The 24,286-nt window shown below is 41.1% G+C and overlaps 1 protein-coding gene across 2 annotated transcripts in view; it reads left to right on the forward strand.

The window, feature by feature from the left end:
• The first annotated feature begins 2,507 nt into the window (after positions 1-2,507).
• Positions 2,508-24,286, forward strand: part of Atp13a5 (ATPase 13A5) — a 130,545-nt gene continuing 108,766 nt past the window's right edge. Inside the window, exons 1-5 of one of the 2 annotated variants that reach the window (XM_005071584.4) lie at positions 2,508-2,753; positions 20,567-20,740; positions 22,353-22,499; positions 22,703-22,773; positions 22,878-22,958. In XM_005071584.4, the coding sequence (XP_005071641.1) occupies positions 2,694-2,753; positions 20,567-20,740; positions 22,353-22,499; positions 22,703-22,773; positions 22,878-22,958 (533 nt within the window). In that variant the 5' untranslated portion in view covers positions 2,508-2,693. The remainder of the gene's footprint in view (positions 2,754-20,566; positions 20,741-22,352; positions 22,500-22,702; positions 22,774-22,877; positions 22,959-24,286) is intronic. The other variant, XM_013114603.2, reaches the window with a different exon arrangement.

Raw genomic sequence — 24,286 nt, forward strand, 5'->3', positions numbered from 1 at the left:
TGTTGTCTGCTTTGTTTCTGATCCATCTTCAATCCTAACACTGGCTCACAAGCTCAGATGCTCTTTTTGAAATAAACTAACAGGACAAGAAGTTGGCAGGCAATACAGAAAGGCCCCTTTGGAGGCTCATGGCTCAGTGCTTAAGAGCACTGACTGTGCTTCCAAAGGATCTGAGTTCAGTTCTCAGCACTCATGTGAAATGGTTTCAAATGCATGTAACTCTGCTCTAAGAGAACTGATGCCCACTCTGGTATTCACAGGCACCTGCACATTGGACACACACACACACACACACACACACACACACACACACACAATTTAATGTCCCTTAAATTTTTTAAAAATGGGTATAGTTGTTTGGTTGTATCTATATCTGTATATTTGTATACCACCTTTGTTCCTGATGCCAGTGGAAGCCAGAAGAAGAGTTGAACCACATGGAACTGTAGTTATAGACCATTTTGAGTTATCATGTCAGGGTTGGGAATTAGATGCAGGTCCTCTGGAAGAGCAGCCAGTGCTCTTAACTGCTGAACTGTCTCTCCAGCCACTTGAAGATCTTTTAGCAGTTAAGGGTCTCTTTCTCCTTTATGTTCCTTGATAACATGATTTTGTTTCTACTCGACAAAATTCTTAGTTTATTGATTTTCTAATTTGAAATTTAAGGCAGAGAATGGAAAGATCACAATTACACTTTCACTGTGAGCAGCTGTATTATTGTGTAGTAAATAAATGCCTCTGTCTTATCTGTAGAAAATGTGTGGTTGCTGTGGTCCTGTTAGGATGTAAGGAAGGAAAACTTAAGAGTGGTTGACTCTGCCTATGATCAGAGGGGTGGGGCATTTGAGTCTATGTTTTGGCCATGTACCAAAATTCACATGCCTTCTTTGCCTGTGTAATTGTTACAAAAAGATCATAGGTCATTCAATGAAATACAATAACATCTCTATATCCTATCACTTGCTATAGACACAAGAATGTCTGCTCCTCCTCTCTTTCCTAAGCCCTCAAGAAAGCCTTCTTCATTTCTGCTTTTCACATTAGTTCTTCCATTATGGTGTCATTTTGCTCTTCTCTGTAGTATGATTCTCTAGAGATCTGGTAGAAGAGAGGAAGAGAGGAATGAATGAAGGAAGGGGAGAGAGAAAGGAAGGAAGAAAGAAAGAGACAAAGAAAGAAATCAAACCAAAAAACCTTTTCCTTTCAACACCAGGATAATCTGCCCCTCAGCTGTCCTTAGTCGTTGTTATTGTCATTGTATAGAATGGGGTCTTGGGCCCACTTAAGACAAGTCATGACTCATTGGTACATTTCATTTTAGTCATGTCACCGAGACACAAGCCTGATATTACTTTATCAAGAAACACGAGTGGGATTATGGGTAAAAGGTAGACAGTGGTCATGCATGCCTTTCACTAGTTTACAGAATGCCATCCTCATATCTGAACCTGACTTGTTATTGGACTGCAACATTTGGGACACCATTAGGTTTCTGGACAAGAAGCACCTCAGTCACTTTGCTGACATGAAAAGCTACAACACTGTGTGTTCTCGTCAGTGATGTCTTCTAGGGCTGGGAAGCACCTTGATCTGTCCTGAATATCAAAGAGGATACAAGAGCAATGGGGGATGTTTTTCACCATGATCAACTTTCTTCCACAGCTAAAGGGTCAAGGATTCCCTTCAGTGGACCAGATGAAACAAACCACAAAGAAAATGACAGCGTTTTGGTGTGCGCATGCGCACATGCGAGCTTGCGCTCACACTCGTGAGGACACACACATAATTAAAAATTAACCAGTTAACCCAAGAATGGGTCTATTTTCTTACCTCCTTTGAGAAGAACATCAAATTCAAGGGTGATTATTCAGGGGTGGAAAAGTCAGGTTATATCTTTAATACTCATCTCTCTAGCTCTTCTCTCCCTCCCTTTCAGTTTTGTAAACCGTGGAATCAAGTTATTCTGTAGTTCATTTTCCAAAGTGTCTTTCCTTGATTAGCGCCATGATTGCGATAAAGATGATTGCCTGTCTCTCACTGGAGGTGGCAGAAGTTACACTTGCCCTTTTGCAAACATCATCACGAACTCTCATATCATCCCTATAATTATCATTGACATTTTACATATCAGAAGTCAGAAATTCAGATTATAAGTGACTTATCCTTGGTCATCGGCAGAGCAGGGATTAGAACTCCATTTTCTCCTGATTCTAGGAGTACTACATCTCCTTCCTCCAGTTTCCATTGCCCGACTCCCTGTGATCACAGCTTCTCTGAATTCCATGAGCTCCTGTAGCTCTCACGAGACAAATAGGACTCTAGCGTCTTGTGTTTTTCGAACAGTGGCCATTCCCATTATCTGGTGGGGACTTTCATGGGCTGCATATGAAATTACTATTTAGTACAACAGCCCCCCCTCACATCATTCCTTTAGTCTGGAGGCACTTCACATGTAGCTCAGTAAATAAACACTGGGAAGAAAAAAACACACATCAAGCAGATAAATTAGCAGACCAATCCTGTGGCCGTAGAGCCTTTCCTTTCTCCTTTGTTGTTCTAACGGGCAAGGTGCCAGCGGGTTTTGTAAGCACCTGAGAACAGCGATGACAAGGAGCACCTGAGTCACAGAGGCACAGGTGGCTCTGACATTGCCTCGCGAAGTAGTCAGAAAGAACCCCCACATGCTGATCTAGATGGAGAAGAGTAAGAATGCCCACCAGGCTTTGCTCAATGAAGGAGAGGAGAATGAACTGGTGAGTCTCCCCCCTTTTCATGCTTTCTCCAAGTGGGCAAGGGTTGTTTGCAGGTACAGCAGAGGAGAGACTGTGGCAGCAACGCGGCTGGTTCTAGGACTGGCAAGGCTTTGGGTCTGGTAACAAGAAAGACCTGCAGGGACTGAGCAAATTGTAGCTCTGGATGGCAGAGTCTGAGAAGTGGATGGGGGTGCATCCCCCCATTGTGTTCACTGAGGTTACTCCCCCTGACCACCCGGATCACTATGGCACTGGACAAACTGGTAAAGTGGCAACTTTCTCTTCTTACTCTTCTTCTGTTGGTTTGTCTTCACAGTCCAGGCTTGGTACTCTAGGCAGAAGTCAGCGAGTTCCTGAGATCGATGGAGGCTTGAGGGAGGCACCGGGTGCTGGGAAGTAAGACTGAGGCTGAGACTTCGGCACATTCAATTTTTCTCTTTCCTATCTGCTACCTTCTGCCCCTTACTCTAAACTTACATAAATGTTAACAAATAGCCACTAAGATTTGAAAGCTCTATAGAGTCCATTTGATACTGTTTATATTTATGAACTCACATAATCCTCACAATGCAGCTTTGAAGGGACAAATCCTTCCTGCTGGAAAAGAAATCTGAGAGCACGGAGCTTAGGTACCTCACCCAAGGTTGTTAGACAGGCTGGAAACCCAGTCCATTCCTTGACTGTTCACACCCTGGCCTGTCCACACTCCAGCAGCGTCTCTGATAGGGACACTGAGAACAGGAAAGGAGAAAATAAGACAGTGGCAAGAACAGCAGAGTGAACAGAGGCCAAAATGAACCCAGAACCTTGGTTCATATATTAGAAGGCATCAGTGTCCCATCTGGTTTCTTTGTGCCTTAGGAAACCTTTATCTGAGGCTCCACAATTCTTACTTATTAATCACATTTATTTATTATATTAATAGTTAATTAATTGTACTTATTTATTAATAAGTAATTACATATACAGCTGTGCAATAAGATGTCTGCTTTGTGGTTTCCTTGAGTGCTTGGAAAGCAGCTGGTCCAAACAGAAAGGTCCCCTATGTGCAAAATACATGTTAGACTTATTTAGCTAAAATGTCCTGTTAATAATGTCTATATTGGTTAGAGGTGGAAATGAGATTGTAGGTAGATTGAGTTGGATAGCATCTATTATACAAGTTCATTCTAGGGGCTTCTTTTGACTTCTTGGGGCTTCTGGGAAATTAAAAACTACAAGTGTAACCCACTCTTAGGCATCACTGTGCCTCGCTGGACTTGGTGATGCCATGGTGCTCTGGGATCTACTTCCCCTTTCACTGTGGTGTGGCCTGATTGTTTTCATAAAGACGAGCAGTCCTAAAAGCTTCATGCTGCTCTCATGGTTTTCTAACTATGTGTTGCATTTGGCATTCTAGTTCTGCCATTTAAAGGTGCAGTCAATGGACTGAGGAATGGACCAGGTGCTAGGGTTTCCTTTGTTTTTACGGTTGATCAACTCTTTGTAGAGCTGCCCACTGGAAACCTCTATTGGGAGTATTATTGGGAATAGCAGTGTTCTGACAACTTTACATTGGCAAGGCATTCTGGGAGGGAGGTTGGCAATGGAGTCTCCCCCGCCCCCAAATCCTACTCTGGGTCATGCAGCACAGAGGCAAACCTTATTCTAGTCTCTTATTCCAGCCAGTCGGTAACTGGTCGAGGTGACCAGGAATCTGTGACTCAGCTTCAGATAATTGCTGTCCTGCAGTCAACTGCTCAGCACTGTTGGGCTTGCAGAGTTCAGAGAAAGAAAGCCAAAAGCATTGGAGCTTTTAGCCAAGTAGTCAAATAGATAAATTATATGCTATGGAAATGAATTTTCTGAAAAATAACCATTAGATCAAAGTAAACCTGGGGTGGCTTAGTGTCCACATTGAGGCTGCAAAACAGTGACACATAGAGCAACTCCTCCATTGCTTTTCCTGCCATGAGGGCTCCCCAAGACCTAGTGTGACTTCTACTTTCATTCACCACTTTGAGTAGACAATCTGTGGCCAGCGAGTGAGAGAATTTGGGGTGAAAAAGAAGACATCGTTAGATCAAATAATAAATTCCTTCACACCCAGGAAGAATCTTAAGCTGGTGGAGAAGGCCTGGGAATTCCTCAGGGCAGTCTGGGGTTATTCTGCTGAGCTCATCATAGCTAGTAAGCATTGTATTAATCTTGAAGAGTTGAACCCCATCCTCATTCTTGACTCCCACTCTAGGGATGGAGTAACTAACTGGACACTCACTGTCCTGTCATAGTTACAGGTGATTTGTTGCTCATTTTGCTGGCACAGTGACTGGGAGCCATAGCTGACCTCAACCCACTTGCTCTACTTCCCACCTTCCTTGCCATAACCCATCTCTAATTGGGTCTTTCCCCTTGATTTTCTTCTTCCTGAACTATGTCTCTGCCAGGTACGTCTCCAGCTCCACCATTCAAAGGCAGATTTTTCTTCTCTCTGGTCTGTTCTTGAAGGACTCACAGCTTTGTACCCAGGGAGATGAGTTTGGCTCCGGATGATTTGGGTTTAAATTCTGGTTGTTCGATCAGTTATTTAACCTGAATCACTTGTCACTGCCACTGCCACTTTGGTTTGGAAGGTACTAGGAGAAAAAGGCAGGTAACAGTGAGTCCCAGAGTCTGGCATGCTTTACAGTTCCTTCTGAACCTTTATGAAGGCATCATTGTGTTCCTATTCCCACTACAGGGATCCATAGAATCCTCATATGCATGTATGTGCACATGCGTGTGCATGTGTGTGAATGTGTGCAAGATTCACTCCTGAGTTTTCTCCTGTTGAACCTCAATAAGAAAAGTGAGGATGGTCTCAATGAATGACATGCATTGTTTTATTTTTTTATGTGTAAGAAAATGTATTAAACCTCTGTCCACAGAGGTTTTTGTAAGTGCATCTGAAGAATTAAGTTACAAAAGCAAAAGTGTTATTAAAATCCTTGCCTGTAAATCTTACAAAAATACCTCAAAAAGGATAAAGTTGCTGATCTCTGATTTTTTTCCACTTGGTTGTTGAAATTGAAAGATGAATTTAAAATTTTCTTTTAAAAGTGACGTATTAAGCTTATAATATAGCAAGATATATGAAGGGAAAACAATGTACAAAAGACATAAAAAGCATCACTTTTGGCAGACATTCACTATCCAAAAATAGTACAAGAATTCGCATACCACTGCTAAACCAACTCCTATCCCACCACCCCCATGCCCTTGTTTTCAGTGAGAGTAAAATACAGCAAACCAGAAGGCACGGCTTCTCATTTTTAAAACATGCTCAAGTTGAGAGACAACAGTTAATCTTGGGCAGATGTTATGCATGGGCAGGATCAATAGGAAAGAGATTACCTCTATTGTCTTAGCCCAGTTAACAGGGAAGGCCCACCACTGTGGCACACACTACTCAGATGCCTCTCTGTTTTTCCTACTGATTTGAAAGTGGAGTCTTCAACAAGTTTTTATCCTTGGGTACATTCCAGTAGATTCAGTCATGCTCTGAAACTTGAAGTGTATTATTTGAGTCACAAATCCCTCATGTCGGGTATTGACCTGTGATTTCAGTGGCTTTTGGGTACTGGATGTCAGGAATGAAGGAGCTGCTGGCTTGCCTCTGTCCTCACACTGCTCTTACTGAGAAAACCATCCTTGGGCCCACTTTATCACTTGTGATCCAGGCAGGTCTGGAGGCACGCTATGTGTACATTAGCCTCTGCTTCAAGGCCCTCTGTTTACAAGAATTCTCCATGCTTTCCGAGCATGGTCTTCACTTAGGCCTCATTAGGATCACCAGTACCACTTTTACTCACAGATAGTTTATTCCCTAGTGCTCTCCTTTCATGCTGACACTGACTGCTTGGGTGTCAAGATCCCAAATGGGAACAACTCAAAAAGGGAAAATGACTGTTCAGTGTGGAGGACATGGAATAACAAGGACGGCGTTTCACTTGGTGGTAATGATTGTCCCACAAGCAGGAACTTTTTTTTTTGGTTTTTCGAGACAGGGTTTCTCTGTATTGTTTTGGAGGCTGTCCTGGAACTAGCTCTGTAGACCAGACTGGCCTCGAACTCACAGAGATCCGCCTGCCTCTGCCTCCCGAGTGCTGGGATTAAAGGCATGCACCACCAACTCCCAGCTAAGCAGGAACTTTTCTAAGGCAGGGCATCCAGGCTGTTGTCAAGGAGCTCTTGTTAATCAAATGGTGTGGAAATCTCTCCAGACTTTTCTGGTGGCCTGAAACCAGAACTACTTGTCCTTCCAACATGCAAGTTCTGTGAGGGTCAAGACTAGAATATGGAAAATGCTATGACAAGAAAGGGGTCTATTTACATTTAATTTAGGATATGCAAACGGGAAGATGCAGGTAGATAGGATAAGTTGTGTTACCTGTATTTCCTCTTTCTCTGATGAAAGCTTGGGAAATGGTAACTACTTGAGTGCCACCATCATAAAGACAAAATGTATGAAGAGTTGCTAAAAAAAAGACATGAGTATATAGATCATTGTGCATAATGTTATACATTTCTTGCATCCATTTAAAGAATCCCCAAATTCTCTCAAAAGACATCTAAAGGATCAATATCCAAAAGTACATATTCAAATATGAAAGGTAGTCCTACTGGTTTTCTATTGATTCCTGTTAATATCTTTAACATATTGAATGAAAAGAAGCTTATCAGTCTCTATGTGACACTTGGATGTGAGGGAGTGACAATATCAGCGATAGAATCAAGATGAAAAGTTTCTTTAGGCTGGACTGTGGAAGAGATACTATATATACACTATAGCAGACCTCAGTAGTTTTAAATGACTAGTAACATATAGGGCAAGGCATGATACAGGCTCAAATATCTATGTATGAAATACTAGTTGGTGTTTGATTTTTATTATGAGTGAATTTTACCACTGTATATAGCCATAAACAATTAGTCCTGAGAGGTTGTAAGAATAGTCTGTTTGACAGCATAGCACAAATAAAAAAATGGTTCTACTTAATCTGAAGAAAACTTCCAAGAAGTTATTTTTACTGGCTGTCTTAGGGTTCTATTGCTGTGAATGGACACCATGACCATGGCAACTCTTACAAAGGAAAACATTTAATTGGGGCTGCCCTACAGTTCAGAGATTTAGTCCATTATTGTTATGCCCAGTGACATGCAGGCAGAGCTGGTGCTGGAGAAGGAGCTGAGAGTTCTATATCTTGATTTTTGTGGTGAAACTCACACCTTCAGAAAAAAGTAAGAATTTTATAATTCTGTATTTTCTGTTGTTTCAAGCAGCTAAGGTCAGTGCATAGCACTGGAAAGCTAGTTGCCCTAATGGGTACACATGGCCTGTGAAGGACTGAAACCTCTAAAGCACACAGTAGACTCCCACTGGCCAAATGTGTAGAATCATTGTCTTTTTCTTAGCAAGGAATTGGAACCAAAAGCATTCTGAGGCTCCTCCTCTAATCAGTGAAACTTTTATTCCCCAGATGACTTGTCAGAGAGCATCTCATGTGGTCTCCTAGCCTTCAGTTAAGGCAAACACTGGTTTTAGAAACTGTCCCTGCTAGTCAGTCAGGCATCTTGTTATCCTATGGTCCACACTTGCTACTCTCTCCTATTTGCTTAACCAAAAAGGGTCCCTGGTTATACCCTCACTTTCATGAAGAGCACATGAATACATCATAGAATTAGTTGGTTATGAGTTTTGACTGGCATTGGTATTGACCAAAGGGTCTCTCTTACTCTAGAAACAAAACACAAGGCAGAGTGTAATAGGTTGAACAATTAACAATTTTTTAACATCACCAAAATTCAGCTTGTTAACCTACAAACAGAATGATTTATAAATACAAATCATATTTATTTAAAATAACCAGCAAAACAAATTTCACAGATTATTAGGAAAATTAAATGACAGATAAGTAAATAAACAAGAAATATTTTACATAAGCAAAGGTAATTCAAGACCTCCTCTTCTAGGCATGATGGTTCACGTGTTCATTTGCAGAAAAGAGGAGCCAGGAGAGTCACTGAAAGTTCAGAGCCAATCTCATTCACATAGTAGGTTCCAGGATAGACAGGGCAAAACTCTGTCTCAGAATTCCAAAAATAAGTGAATATACAAATCTAAATGAAACAAAGACTTCCTCTTCCTACAGAAAGTGCTGTCCATTGAATGGATACAAGATAGGATGTGCAAAGATATGCCTAGGATGGTATTCATTGGTAGTATAAATTACTACTACGTGTAGTCAAATTGTGATAAAGAGTTTGCCCATAAAGACTATACCAATGTGATCCACTTAATGTGCATTAAAGTTGTAGAGAACTTTGATGTTCTAGCAGAGGTAGAAAAAAGAGCAGAGTTTTAAGAATGTCTCTCCATGTAAGGGAATATAATGTGGCATGTTCAAACAGACAAAATAAATGGGAATTGTTAATAAATACAATGTTGGTACTGGAATTGTTGCTTGACAATAAAGGATAAAATATAATGAATTCTGTTCTCAAAGAAGAAAATAGATATCTGATTTCCTTGGCCTTGACTCAAGTGACTAAAGTTTGATTCACAGAGGAATGCTCTAGGAGCAATCTCACCCATGAAATAGCCAAACAGTCATAGTTAAGAAAACCACAAACAATAAAACACAAACAGAAACAAAAGTGAACCCTTTCCAGAAGACAACTGTAGAAGGGAGAAAGCTGTTGCCGTGTTTTAAATGAGTAAGTAATTTTGTACCATTACCATGTAGGATTGAGTGAATGAGCTGTAAATTGTAAAATAAAACACTCATTCCTAAGCACTTCATTCATATATGGCTGGGCCTACAGCTGTGGACACTCACCCAAGTATGTCAGATGGCTAAACCCGTAAACAGGAAACAAGAACAAAGGAGAAGTGAAAACTAGTCAGTTAGTGTTCTAGACACAATGAAAACAAGCAACAGGAATGTCCCAAGGCATGGAGCCACAGGAGTGGAAGGATTCCAAGAAGTGACACTCCAATATTCCTTCCCTTGGGAATCTCACCCACTATAGACCCTCCTCTGTTGGCAAGTGCAGGCGCTCTCTGTGTGAGAACAAAGAAGTACTTTAAGAAGTGCTTTCTATGAGCCAGTACCTCATTGGTATACTTGCGGAAAGTGGGTTCAGTTAAGTAGCACAAGACATACACACTGCATAAGCATCAGCTCTATTATACCACTCAATTACATTGCTTTCTCAGCGCACAAGTCGTAATCTCTCTCCCTCACCCCCTCCCTTCCAGTGTGTGTGTGTGTGTGTGTGTGTGTGTGTGTGTGTGTGTGTGTGTGAGTTCATGGTTTAATCTACAGTTACTACATTCAGCTGATCTTTGAATTCATTTGTTCTTTCCTCAAGCCCTTTCTCCAGTTCCAGAGACCATAAAGGCGAGTGGTGTTATTCGGGGCTGCTATTTGACTTTCACTTTGACAACTTGTTCTCTTTGGGAAAAGTAAAAGATCTACTTAAGCCAGTGGATCAATCACCTTTAGAAATAACATTTTGTTCTGCATGTTGCCTGTGGCCAAATTATTCTACAGTGAGTTCAAAAGTACTAGCCACTAATCTGCGGAAATTTTGTTGAACCGTGTAGCACCCGTGACAATCTTAACTCAACACATACTGAGTGCTCAAAACACCTCAGGGACTACAGTACATTCTTGTTACTATCTCACAGCATCTGCAGAAGATGGTTATTGATTATTACCATTTATGAAGGAGGAAAGGGGGGCACAGAACATGCGCCGTGGGTTTCCAAAGTCCTACATTTGAATCTGCTTGTCTTGTGACACGTCCTCAGCCTTTAACTGGTATCAAACTGTTTCTGTTGTGTTTTGTAAGTAGCTTCATTTTTCACGTGAGAAGTCCAAGTTTCAGCCAATTTAAGTCACAGTTGGTAAGTGATAGAGAAAGGGACAGAGGAAAGGAGCTTCTAGAAGGCACTGGGATGTGGTATAAAGAACAGGGGCTGTCTTGCTAGACCTGCAGGAGACTTGGCTCTGAACTGTGACATTACACAACAGCCTCTGTAGACACAGCATGTGTGTAATTCATTGTCACTCCTAATCCCAGGTTATGCATCCTGGATTTAGAGAATACAGTAAGGGATGAGGTTCACCTCCTGGCATCTAAAATTCAGAATTCCAGTCAGAATCAAGAAACCAAGTTTCTTACCAAACCACATGTTCACAATGAGTATCACTTGTATTTCTTACATTTCTCCCTTCATCACAACCACTCCCTCTGGCATGTGCTGTTGGTCTTATCCAGAGTAGAGAGATCGAAACAGACTTGAGTAAATCACATGGGTAAAACTCAGTTTCTGCAAGGAACCATGAATAATGAACATTCTTATCTTGCCATCCACTTCCCTGTATCTCCATTTATATCACCTCTGGTTATTTTCCTCCCTCCCGTTTCTAAACTCCATCTCTTAGGGGACCTCACTGGTGTTCTATGACATGACTCTTTAGGAAAAAACCAAGTGGCCCTGTTTGGAGGAATAGTAATCAGAATTAAATTGTACTCGAGATTAATTAGCATAAGGGAAATGTATTATGATAAGCTGTAATCAGAAAGCACTGCTAAACCAAGGAGAGCATCTGAACAAAAGAATGCCAGGTAAAGCAGCCATGCTTTGGCTAAGACCTCGGATCTCACATGGGACCTTATGCCCGGGGGAACGCTAAGAAGTGACTTACAAAGGACTCTCACCAAGGTTTATCCATCTTCTCCAGAGACCCATTGATGAACAGCTGCTTTATTTTCAAAAAATCAAATAGAGTTTCTCGTTTTAATACATATTATGAGAGGAGAACAGGAGGGATCAGGAAAGTAGAGTTGGGGAAGAACAGAGAAGGAGAAAAGAGGAAAAGGAAAAGAGGTAACTTAATAGAGGGAGTCTATGGATTTAATGAGAAAATTGACACTAGGGAAATCTCCAGAGATCCACAAGGGTGACCACAACTAAGAATGTAAGCAATAGTGGAGAGGCTACCTTAAATGCCCTTCCCCTATGATGAGAATGATGACTACCTTGTATGCCATCATAGACCCTTAACCCAGTAGCTGATGGAAGCAGAAGCAGAGATTCACAGCTAAACACTGAGTTGAATTCCTGCAATCCATTGTAGAGAGGGAAGAGTGATGAGCAAAGGGGTCAAAACCATTTTGAGGAAACTCACAGAAACAGCTGACCTGAACAAGTGGGAGCTCACAGACCCCAGTCTAACAGCTGGGGAACCAGTATTGGACGACACCAGGACCCCTGAATGTGGGTGTCATTTGGGGCAGGGCTGGGAAGTCTTTGGGGCCTCTGGCCTAGGTCCTACCCCAAATGATGTGACAGACTTTGACGATTTCTCATGGGAGGCCTCACCCTCCCTGAGGAGAGGATGAGGGGTGGTATGAGGGTTTGGTAGGGTGCATGGGAGGATGGAAGGGAGAGGGAACTGGGACTGGTTTTTAATTTAAATAAAATTAATTTAAAAAAGAAATATTAATCTACCCAAAGTTCTCTTATGTCTTCTTTCAAGGGATTTGTTTTCACATTTAAATATAGGTGGATTTTTGCATATGACACATAGGTGAAGGGGAACCCATTCTCTCCAACATCCTTCCCTTAGCTACAGCCCTGCTGAGGCAAGTGCCTTAAGCCTCTGACTTCAGTGGTTCCTTCTCTGGAAGAACAGTGTTAATGTTTCAAGTCCTTTCTTCACTCTGTTCTGTCCTTTGCCATCCCCTTTTCCATGCCAATGCATACTGAGGAGTTTTCCTACTTACTGCTGTTTGTGGGAAATTTCCAATTCTGGTGGTGTAAGTCCTACTGTCTTCTGTTTTGTTCTGAATTACTTTCTTGACTATCCTAGTTTCGTGGTATTTCCTTAGAAATTTTACAATCATTTAATCAGTGACCACAAATGTACTTGGCAAGCCTTTAAGTGGGAATGTAGTGTCATTTTCCTGAATTCTTGTATCTTCCCATCTATTTAGATCTTACTTTCTTGGCAGTAACATGGAGTTCTCAATTTAAAGGCTTAGCACATCTTTCTTAGATATAGTACAATGCAACTGATTTTTTTCTTGACATTATTTCAAATTTCTATGAATATATACAAATATAGATGAGTTTTCTATATTTACCTACCATTCTACAACTTTAATAGATTCAATTATTAATACCTACAATCACTCAGGAGGTAGAGACAGGCAGATCTCTATGAGTTTGAGGCCAGTTTGGTTTACAGAGTGAGTTCTAGAACAGTCATGGCTACACAGAGCAGCCCTGTCTAAAAAACCTACCAACCAACCAACCAAACAAACAAACAAACAAAAAATAGTTACAATATATCTGTACTTAAACAAATTATTTGTGTGTAGCTATATACACCTGTCATTTTCTTTGCCTCTTGTAAGGACATTTTCATTCTTGTCCCTGTATGTTAACACTGGCAAACACCTTGGCTTTCAAATAACTGCATTCCTAAGACAAACACCATTGGGTTGAATAATGTTTTCATTATGCCACTTCACTGGCTATATAACATATTTTACAGTTATTTGATATGTAGTGCCATCAATCATAACCTATAACTTTCCTTTCAACTTGCTTATTCAATTGTCTGGTAATTCTGGTCCTGTTATGACAAGCTGGGACCACCGTTTTTGTTTTTTAAACTTTTTATTTATTCTTTGCTTCTTTCCCATCGTGCATCTCTGTCCCATTCATTTCCCCGTCCCATCCCTTTGTCTCCACCTTCTGCCCCTGCGACCTCCCCCACAAAATAAAAGAAAAGAGAAAAGAAGAATAAATGAAAACAAAAAATTAATCTTACCATGGAAATGGAAACTGTCGTGTCACATAGGGAGTCATGCAGTAAACCCTTTTAGCCATGTGTCTTTACTTGCAAGTGTTCATTGCAAAGTCATCGGTCTGGATCAGGGCCTCTGGTTTCTGCCACACTATCAGCGCTGGACCCTCACTGGGACTCCTCTTGGTTACCCTGTTGTTGCCCTATACCACATCCTCAGGGTTGGATGTCCCACACCTAGAGTTGTCCCAGTGTGGTGCAGGAGCCTCTCTCCCAAGTGCTGAAGCAGATGAGGGGCGGGGACAGCTCTCCTGCTCTTATGACCTCATGGCCAGCTCTCCTGCTTGCCTTGGGCATTGATGGAGGTGTTTCTCCCCCACCCGTGCTGTTACATGACAGATAGGTAATAGGTTATCCCATGCTCACATCTTTGTGTCTGGCTCACCCACCCCTCTGCCAACAGGACAGGCTCTATTGTGCTGCCTAGGCAAGGTGTAGGGCCTGCTCCAGGAACATTCTTATATCCTCCATTTATGTAGGAGTTTATACAAGAACAGTTCTACTTTAACCTTAAATACTGAAAGGATTCAAAAGTCATTTTGGCTTAAAGGATAATTTAATGACAGATTTTCTTTTCTTTGTTTAGAATTGCTCTGTTCTTGCTGAATTTATAATGAAATGTCCTCCTCTTCTCTCAAATTTCCTTCCTTAAATATCTGTGAAGAAATATATTTTGTTTGTCATGAATATATTCACTCAGCTTTTCTTTTTTCCTTTTAAAACATTCTTATTTTACATACCCATTCCAGGTCCCTCTCCCTTTCATCCTCCATCTCCTCCCACCTTCTCCCCATCCCACCTCCCACCACTCCTCTGAGAGCATCCTGAGGAGGCCTCCGATAGGGAATCAACAAAGTCTGTCACATCACTTGAGGCAGGACCAAGGCCTTCCCCCTGTATCTAGACTGGGCAAGATATCCCTGCATAGGGAATGGGCTCCAAAATGCCAGTTCATGCACTAGAGATAAATACTGGTTCCATTGCTAGTGGCTCCACAAACTGTCCAAGTCCCCCAGTGGTCACCCACATTCAGAGGGCCTAGTTTGTTTTTATGAAGGTTTTCCAGATGTCAGGTGAGCTGTTTCTGTGGGTTTCCCCAACATGGTCTTGACCCCTTAGCTCATATTATGGCTCCTCCCTCTCTATGTCTGAACTCCAGGAGTTCAGCCCACTGTTTAGCTGTGTATCTCTGCATCTGCTTCCATCAGTTACCGGATGACAATTAAGGTAGTCATCAATCTGATTACAGGGGAAGGGCAGTTAAGGTGCCCTCTCCACTATTGCTTAGAATCCTAGCTGGGACCATCATTGTGGGTTCCTGGGAAGTTCCCTAGGGTCAGGTTTCTCATTAACCTGATAATGGCTCCCTCTACCAAGATGTCTCTTTCTTTGCTCTCCCTCTCTGTCCTTCCCTCAACTCGACTTTCCTGATCCCTCATGTTCTCCTCCCCCCTCCCCTTCTCAGCTTTTCTTCATTAACATTTGCATAGTATGTTTTTTTCCCTCTTAACTATCTTATTTATATTTAAATTGTGTCTCTTATAAACAGCAAAAAGCGTACCTTTTATTATCTAGCTTAACACCTTGTTTTCACTCATGGTATTAAGACCATCTACATTTAATGTAATTTCTGATACAGTTGAATTAAATTTTATGCTGCTGCTATTTGCTTCCATTCATTCTACATGTCTTCTCTTCATTTAACATTGTATTATATATAGCCCCAGGTTTCTACATTGATGCCATACGCTCTGTTTTTAATGGCTTCATCACAGACGACTATTGGGATGTTTCAAAACTCACTGAACCATTGGTTAACTTTCCATTCCCCCAGTAGCTTTGCTATTACAGACAATGCCACATTGAACATCTTGCTCTCATTACTTTCCCTTTTATGTGTTATTTCATTAGGGCATCCTTCCAACTGAAGAATTATTGATCAAAGGTAGAAACATCTTTATCATTCTTTATAGAATTTTTAACTTTGCCTTTCCCAAAGAGTTGTTCCAATTCAAGAGGTTATCAGTAGTCTTTGGCTCTAATGCTTTCATTGCTGGGCTTTTATTTCCTGTTTAATAAAAAAAGTTACACAGAAAAAAACAAATAGGCAATAGGATTGTGATTATTAGTGCCATTGCTGTGTGAAAATGAACAGGAAAAAATTGTGCTTATGAGTGAGCTCTTTTCAGCTATGAGCTGGACTAATATTCTAATGCTAATATGTTTCTGCTTTGCACACACTTGGCCCTTGACACTGACTGTTTGTAAGTATCTCACAGACTACATATCATGTAGTATATGAACTGACATATTTATGTTATTTGGATCCAATTAGCCTGTAATACACAGATAAAACCAAGGATAGGGAGAGGAAGAGATCTTAAAAGTGTTCATAAATTGCAAAAATTCCATTGGAACCTTTTCACCAATAATATCAAAGTAGGACTATTCTGCCCAGAAGTGAGCACTTTTCCCTACATGAGTGCAGCGGCCCCATGCAGTGTTCTGCAAGACTGGGCTGGGATTTCCCAGAGGTGAGTGAGTTACCTGAGGTCATGCAACCCATAATAAGCAGAGCAGTGCCTCAAACTTACATCTTGTTTCTTAAACTTGTGACCTTTCTAGTCAGTCTAAGGATTGCTTTCAACAACTCTTATTATACTCCTTATCCACCACTGCATTCCTAGGTAAAATTAATAAAAAAAAGCTCACACCAAAGATGAATACTTTTCCAAAGAATTAAGTAAAGAGAATTGTTATGTGATGTATGATATAAACCGGCACAAATCCAAGAAGTTCTGTCATTAGAAACACTCCATAAATACAATAAAAACAAATCTGTTGTGTTGACATTATAGCTCTGTGATTTGGACATGGAAATTTAGAGTTGTTGGGGAAAAAAGACACAAATATTTCCAGGTCACCTTAAAGCTACTGTATAGCAATGTGTCATACATTTATCTCTGTGCTAGTATGTTTCCATTTCTGTGACAAAATACCTGAGGTAAACAAGCTGCAGGAAGAAAAACTGGTTTTTGCTTATGGTTTCAGAAGTTTGGTCCATTGTTGGCTGGTTCCATTGCTTTCAAGTCTGTACTGTGACAATGCAGGAACATGGCGGAAAGGCAGCACTAAGTTGCTTATCTCATGGCATCCTGTAAAGTCAGAAAGTCAGAGAACAATCTCTCTCTCTCTCTCTCTCTCTCTCTCTCTCTCTCTCTCTCTCTCTCAATACACATTCAATACTGCAGCCTCTACTGACCCACTTCCTGTAACTAGGCTCTACTTCCCAATAGCCCTTCCTTTCAGCTAGGAACTCACCAAGGAATTAATCAGTTAATGAAGTTAATGCATTTATGGCCCAATCATCTCTCAATGGGGCTCCCAAAAGCAAAGTCATCAATACATGAGCATTCCCTGAAGGATGACACTTCATATTCTAACTGTAATAATTAGTGTCTCCTAGGTATTTCTAAGTACTCTAAGAGTTTGATTTTTCAGCTGACCTGCGCAAGTGGGAACACACAGACCCCAGTCTTACAGTTGGGGAATCAGCATAGGACTGAACCAGGCTCCACGAATGTGGGTGTCAGTTGGGAGGCCTGGGCAGTCTATGGGGCCTCTGGTTGTGGAACCAGTATTTATTCCTAGTGCACAAATGGGTTTTGGGAGCTCATTCCCCATGGAGGGATAATCTCTCAGCCTGGATACATGGGGAAGGGCCTAGGTCTTGCCCCAAATGATGTGACAGGCTTTGATGATCTGCCATGGGAGGCCTCTCCCTCCCTGGGGAGTGGATAGGGTTGGGTGGGGGATTGGTGGGAGGCATGGGAGGATGGGAGGGAGAGAGAACTGGTATTTGCATGTAAAGTTAGATTGTTTTTAATTTAAATAAAAATTCATTTTAAAAAAGAGTGTTTTGGGGGATATATACAACAATGTTGTGAACCCTCATTGAAGAGGGTAGAAACTAAACTTTGGTTTTAAATAGTCAAAGCTATTTCCCCTTAAAACTAGTGTTAAATCCATTTAATTTATGACAAATATTAGCTAACCTATTTATTATTAAAGGTACAAATATCTCAGCATGCTATTCTAAGAATAAGTGAGTGCCCTAGCACATCTTGCAGTACAACATTGTAGATAAAGGTTTTGTGGCTAGCTGGGTGTTTATGGCATTTCTGTTTTGAGAGTATATAGTGTATCTTCCTGTATCCAAGGCACTGGAATAAAAGGGTGAAGGTTCTTTGTAGGAACTGGCTTGACATATCTACCTTCCCTCTCTCTCTGTCTCTCTCTCTCTGTCTGTCTGTCTCTCTGTCTGTCTGTCTGTCTCTCTCTCTGTCTGTCTGTCTGTCTCTGTCTGTCTCTGTCTCTGTCTCTGTCTCTGTCTCTGTTTCTCTCTCTCTCTCTCTCTCTCTCTCTCTCTCTCTCTCTCTCTCTCTCTCGTTGAGACAGCATTTCTCTGCGTATCCCTGACTGTTTTGGCATTCACTCTGTAGTCCAGTAGATGAGGCTGACCTCAAACTTAGAGATCTGACTGCCTTTGCCTCTCAAGTGCTGGAATTAAAGGCATGCACCACCACCACCTGGCAACATCTCCATTTTCAATGAGTTATGTAGTGGTTGTCTTCAACAATGGGCCCTTGCTGTCAGGTTGTGAAGAGAAACCTATAATTTTGACCACAGCCTGGGTTGTTTATAGATTCATCACCAACAGCTCAATTAGATGTAACCCAATCCCACTGCTAGAAGCTTCATTTGGTGACAGGAGATGCCTATTTGGTCTCTCTCTCTCCCCATTATTTGGCTATTTCATTTAGATTACCCTCATACTCCTGAGGAACCACCAAGCTGATTTCCATAGTGGCTAAAAAAAGTTTGCACTCCCATCCATAATAGAGGAGTGTTCCCCTTGCTCCACATCCTTGCCAGCAGGAGTTGTCACTTGTTTTTGATCTTAGCCATTCCTACAGGTGTAAGATGAAATCTCAAGGTAGTTTTGATTCACATTTCCCTGATGGCTAAGTGTTTCTCAGCTCTTTGCGGTTCCTCTATTGAGAATTCTCTGTCTAGAAATGTACCCCATCTTTAATTGAGTTATTTGTTTTCTTGATATCTAGTTTCTTGAGTTTTTTATATATTTTGAACTATCAGATGGGTAGCTGTCGAAAATCTTTTCTCATTCTATAGGCTACCACTTTGTCCAAATGATGGTGTCCTTTGCTATGCAGAAACTTCTCAGTTTCATGAGTAAGTAACAAATAACTGATTTAAGTTAAGACCCATTCCATAAGATGGGACCTGTTCCCAAACTGCTTGGGCAACCAAGAACCTGAGATTAGATAACCAAGAGATCTAGGATAAAACAAAACAATACTTGTCCAAAAGAGGAAAAAAATTGTAATGATAAAATGACTCCTAATGATATTCTGCTGTACTCATAAATCAATGCCTTGCTTAGTTATCATCAGAGAAAACTTCTTTCTGTAGCAGATGGGAACAAATACAGAGACCCACAGCCAAACATTATGCAGAGAGTGAGAGACCTTGGAACACTCAACTCTAAATGGTATGTCTCCATTAAATCCTTTCCCTCAGTTCAAGGAACCCTGAGGAATAACAGGGTGAAAGAGTGTAAGAGCCAGAGGAGTTGGAGGATACCATGAAAACAAGACCTCTTTAATAAATATGAACAACAACAACAACAACAACAAAATCTAACAGAGACTGAAGCAGCAAGTATAGGTCCTTCATGGGTGTGTATGGATCCTCTGAGGATTGTAGCTTCCATTTTAGTGTTTTTATAGGATACCTGAGTGTATAAGTGAGTGGGTATCTCATTCTTTTGCCTTCTCTTGGGCTCTTTTTCCTCTGTTGGTTTGTCTTTTACAACTTCAATGCCAGTTTTTGTTTTCTCTTATTATATTTTAGTTTCTTATATTAAAAAGCAAATGAATGAGTGTATGAAAATTTAGTCACTAGGGTAAAGATTAACAACTGAAATGCCACTTTTGCCTACTTGGAGAGGGACAATCAGTTTTCTCCAGTAGAATTACAATGGGTCATTTCTCCAATAGAATGACATCAACCTTTCCAGGACAGGCCTCATCTTCAGGACTAGTTCACCAAAACATCACACAATCCAAGAATTTTTTTTCATGCATGTTTTTATTTGGTTACAGTTGGGTGTTTGGTGGAGCTGGTGATTTTATTTTGTTTCCTTAGTTTTGTTGTTGTATTGGTTTTTTTGGGGGAAAGAATTTAAAGTTGCACGGTTAGGGAGGGGAGTGGATCTGGGAGGTCTTCAGGGAGGGAAAGAATACGATAAAATATATTTAAGTTTAAAATTGTTTTAAATACTAAAAAACATACTTTTTAAAAAGAGTAAGTACAATCGATCCTTCAAGAGCCTTTCATGTCTGCAAGTAGTCCATTAATTTACATTTTGCTGGTTTACAATACAATACATTTATTCATACTTTCAATCATATTCAGTTATTATTATAACCAAATGTGAATACAGATAAAGGTGGATATATGCAGGTCATGTCTGTATCAACTACTTTCTTTAATACTAACAATGTCTTTAATTCCTAAAGAAAATAAACTTCTTCAAAACATGAGACATGTTATAAATACTTGAGGTACCTCTTACAGATGCATAGAAACAAAGAGCACTTCCCTATTCTTCCATCTAATGTTTAATTTCACTTGGCAGGGAAGTAGGGGGACTTGTGCTTCTCTTTCATTTATTATATCAGCTGCCAGCTGCAGTCAACCTGATTCTACAAACTGATGCCAGATTTTTCTCTCAACCAATAACCCTACCTCTTAAGCATGTATTCCTTGAATCAAAATGATGTTTATGTGACTACTGAAACATGGGATGCTCTATTTATGATTCAGGAGGTGTTTGGCTACCACACCCAGAATCTACGAAGAGCCCTGTGCCTTGTCACAGCTGTCCTGACTCTTGGGGCCCTACAACTGATGTTCTACTGGAGGCCTGAGTGGTGGGTGTGGACAAGTTGCATCCCATGCCCTTTGCAAGAAGCAGACACAGTTTTGCTGAGGACAACAGTGCGTACTTTTCTGCTATCCTTTTCAAATACTGTGGTCATCACTGAGGAACAGATACTGAGTATTCTCACATGTGGAAGTTATAAAGTTGGCATTATAGAATAGCAATTACCAGTACCTGAGAAGGGGAAGGAGCAATACAGGGAAATGATTAGTAAGTACATGTCCACAGTTGAATAGGGGGATAGTTGCTAATATCCTATAACATCATAGGATAATATGGATGACAGCAAATTTTAAAAATAGCTAGTAGAGAGGGTTTTGTATGTTTCCAGCAAAAAGAAATTGTAAATTTTTGAAATGCTTAAGAGGACAATTACCCTGGTCTGATCATTACATACAGTATACATAAACTTAAAATTCATTACAAGCCCCATTGCTATGGGTGTGTTCCTGAGGAGACATGAATAATTGTCTATTCATTAACACCAGATCAAAGAAACTATTTCACCTAAGTCTAGCTTAGTGAACCAGTACATACATTTATTGTAATTATATTGTATACTATACACACACACACACACACACACACACACACACACACTACTTAAATACGGTTGTGGGTGACTCACAAGTAGCTGCAACACTGAAAATCCCACCCCATTCTTAGAGCTCCTTGCTTTATCTTCAAACAACTAGGTAGCTTGGAGAGTCTTCTCTTCCAGGCAATTGTTGGTGCTTCTATAGCCCATGGGAGGGGACTTGGGAATCTTGTAAATTTCAGGAACTTCTTCAGACTTGTGAGTTTTATTTCCTGAATCTTAAAGGAGAGAATGTTTCAGTTCAAAGGAAATAGCTACACAAGGCCCATAACTACAGGCGAGTATTTTATCCCAATTAAAAATTTAAATTCAACTTTTAAATAGAAAAAGTACTATGGTCACATCTTCAATACTGCATCTGTGATCTAGCGATGGCTAGTCAGTATTCCAGAAGGAAGACCTCATCCATTCAAACAGTTTACCTAGGCCAGAACAAAAGGAGGAAATATTACCTCTGCAAACTTCATGTTATCACTTGTTTGCCAGCCCATGAATGCTGACACTTCCTTTACTTCAGCCTTGGGGCATCTCTGGGATTGTAGACTGATGGATGGATGTTGCTCCTTGCCATTGCATGGTCAGTGGCTGTCATTGTTGCAACTCTCAGACTACACAATATGTGAATGTGCAATTTTCAAAAATACATGCTTTGGAGCATACTAGATAATTTAAGCTTGTAGATATCATTTAAAGGTAGCTAGATCCATGTGTGGTGGTGCACACCTGTGGTCTCAGCACTTGGGAAGCTGAGGTGCGCTTACCAAGAGGGTGGGGCCAGTCTAGAATTCATACTGATTCCTTGTCTCAAAAAATTAAATACATAAAATAACAAAGAGAAATATAGTCATCTCAGAAAATTTCTAGATATAATGCTTGCTTACAGTTTTTCCCCTCATGTCCAGTATTTCTCAAACTTCTGTGCATATTCAGAAGCTTCTGAAAGGCTCATTGAAACACAGATGGCTGGCTTTACCACTGGAGTTTCTGCCTCTGCCAAGTCTAGAATGGGCCTAAGAAGTTGTATTCTGATTGAGATCTGAGATTGTTTTCTTCTTTGTCGACTTCTCAAGGATGAATTTCGAAGATACATAAGGAAAAAAGTCTTCTGCCTCCACTTATCCACACTGAAGTTCCCTGTAAGCAAGAACCCAGAGGAACCTCTGGTGGCAGACCGCCACTCGGTCATAAACCAAGCTGTAATGAAGCCAGAATTAAAAGTAAGAGGTTTGATATGTGGGAGGTCATGGCACATTTGTGGAGACAAAATAGAGTGTGTGTTGGTTAAAGCTCCAAATATGACATTCTCAGGCTGGAATGATAGCTTGGTGCAAGCCCCACATGGGAACCTGCATTGGACAATTCCCTTATGACGTGTTTTCCTCTGTCAGTGATACCTCTTCCTTCACATTTGTGGTTGCAGATACAATGCATCCAAGTGCAGAAAATCAGGTACGTGTGGGATTACTTGGAGAAGCGGTTTCAGAAAGTTGGGTAAGTATGGCCTTTTCTCACCACTACCTCAGGACACAGCTGAGGAACACTGGTTCCCTGGTGCTGTAAACTGATGGATGGCTCCTATCCCAACCACATCCTAGGTTGTTGGAAGACAGTAACACCTGCTTTGACATACACCATACATTTGGATTGGGTCTGACCAGTGAAGAGCAAGAGGTCAGGTAGGTGTACCGATGCTTACTGAGCCTGACCCTGCTGGATGAAGTGTCACGTGGACCCTCACTGGTGTATTGCTGGTACAAAGCTTTGCTGGCTTGATGCCATTTGCTGGCATCAGAAAGACATTTTAAATTCTCTTCTTAGGCAAACGTATTAAAAAGACACCCAAAGAGCAAAGCTAGCAAGTGAATGTCGCCTTTTCTCTCAGGCTTGTAGAATAGGTATTATAATAATCTTGAGTCATTTCATAAACATCTGTTTCTTAATCCTCCTGAACTGAGAACCAAAAAAGACAGTATTCAGATAGTGCTTTACTGAGGACAAACAGCCATGGAGGTGGACATTTTACGTTTACTTGGCTGTGTTACTGAGTGTTGCATATGCACCTAGAATAGTCCTGGACTCATGATAGGAGTGAAAGGCTCTAGCAGGCCTGGCCATGGCAAGCATGGGGCTGGCAGGCCTTGCCCTTCCTCCTTTCCTCTCCCTTGTAAACCGTAGATTATATCTCTAAAGCTAACCATCAAGGTCTGTTCCATTATTTGGACACTTTCTTATGCCAGACTTGTTCCTAAGGCTGATCACCAAGGTCCTGCTCTCAAGCAATCTAACACCCCCATTGGTTCACCTGAATGTGCCCAATCAAAACATACCACCTCATCCTACTCCATTCTAACACGGACCTCCCCTTCCTCTCCTGTTAAAGATTACACATGCAACGTCACTGTTTTCTTCATGAGTCAGAAAGCAGCCACGTTAACTTTTCTTCCCTGCTCAATACGGATCTCTCGATGAAAAATAGGCATTTGGGTATGGTTTGTGTCTGATTTATGGTCCAGGAGGGAGCATCCTGCTGTGTGTGGGTCCCTTCATTACTGAAAAGACCTTGAAGTTGTTGGCACAAGACACACCAAGACCAAGTTCTCGGCACAAAGGAGATTTATTTGCCCCAGTGGGACAGAGAGCAGGGAATAACAGTCAAAGACAGGAGATAGAGGATGAGGGAGAAGGGGAAGGGAACAAAGGAGATGGGGCAGGGATATTTGCCCCAGAGAGATGAAGAACTTTCTTTGGATAGAGAAGAGACAGATGTGGCACATAGGGAATTGGTAGTTTATACGGGGAAAGAGAGAAACTCTGTGTTAGGATGACATGTTTAATTTTGGTTGGGCATGTTAATTAGGGTAGTCAAAAGGGGGCTTTTGATTGCTGGGCATCAATACTGGACCTTGGTGGTCAGACTCAGGAGGAGGAAGTGACCAGATAGGGAATAGACCATGGGAGCAATATTTAGGAATGTAATCTAATGGTTTTTAGCAAGGCAGAGGGA

The sequence above is a fragment of the Mesocricetus auratus genome, unplaced genomic scaffold (assembly GCF_017639785.1).
Source record: "Mesocricetus auratus isolate SY011 unplaced genomic scaffold, BCM_Maur_2.0 Super-Scaffold_100008, whole genome shotgun sequence".
Taxonomy (NCBI): Eukaryota; Metazoa; Chordata; class Mammalia; order Rodentia; family Cricetidae; genus Mesocricetus; species Mesocricetus auratus.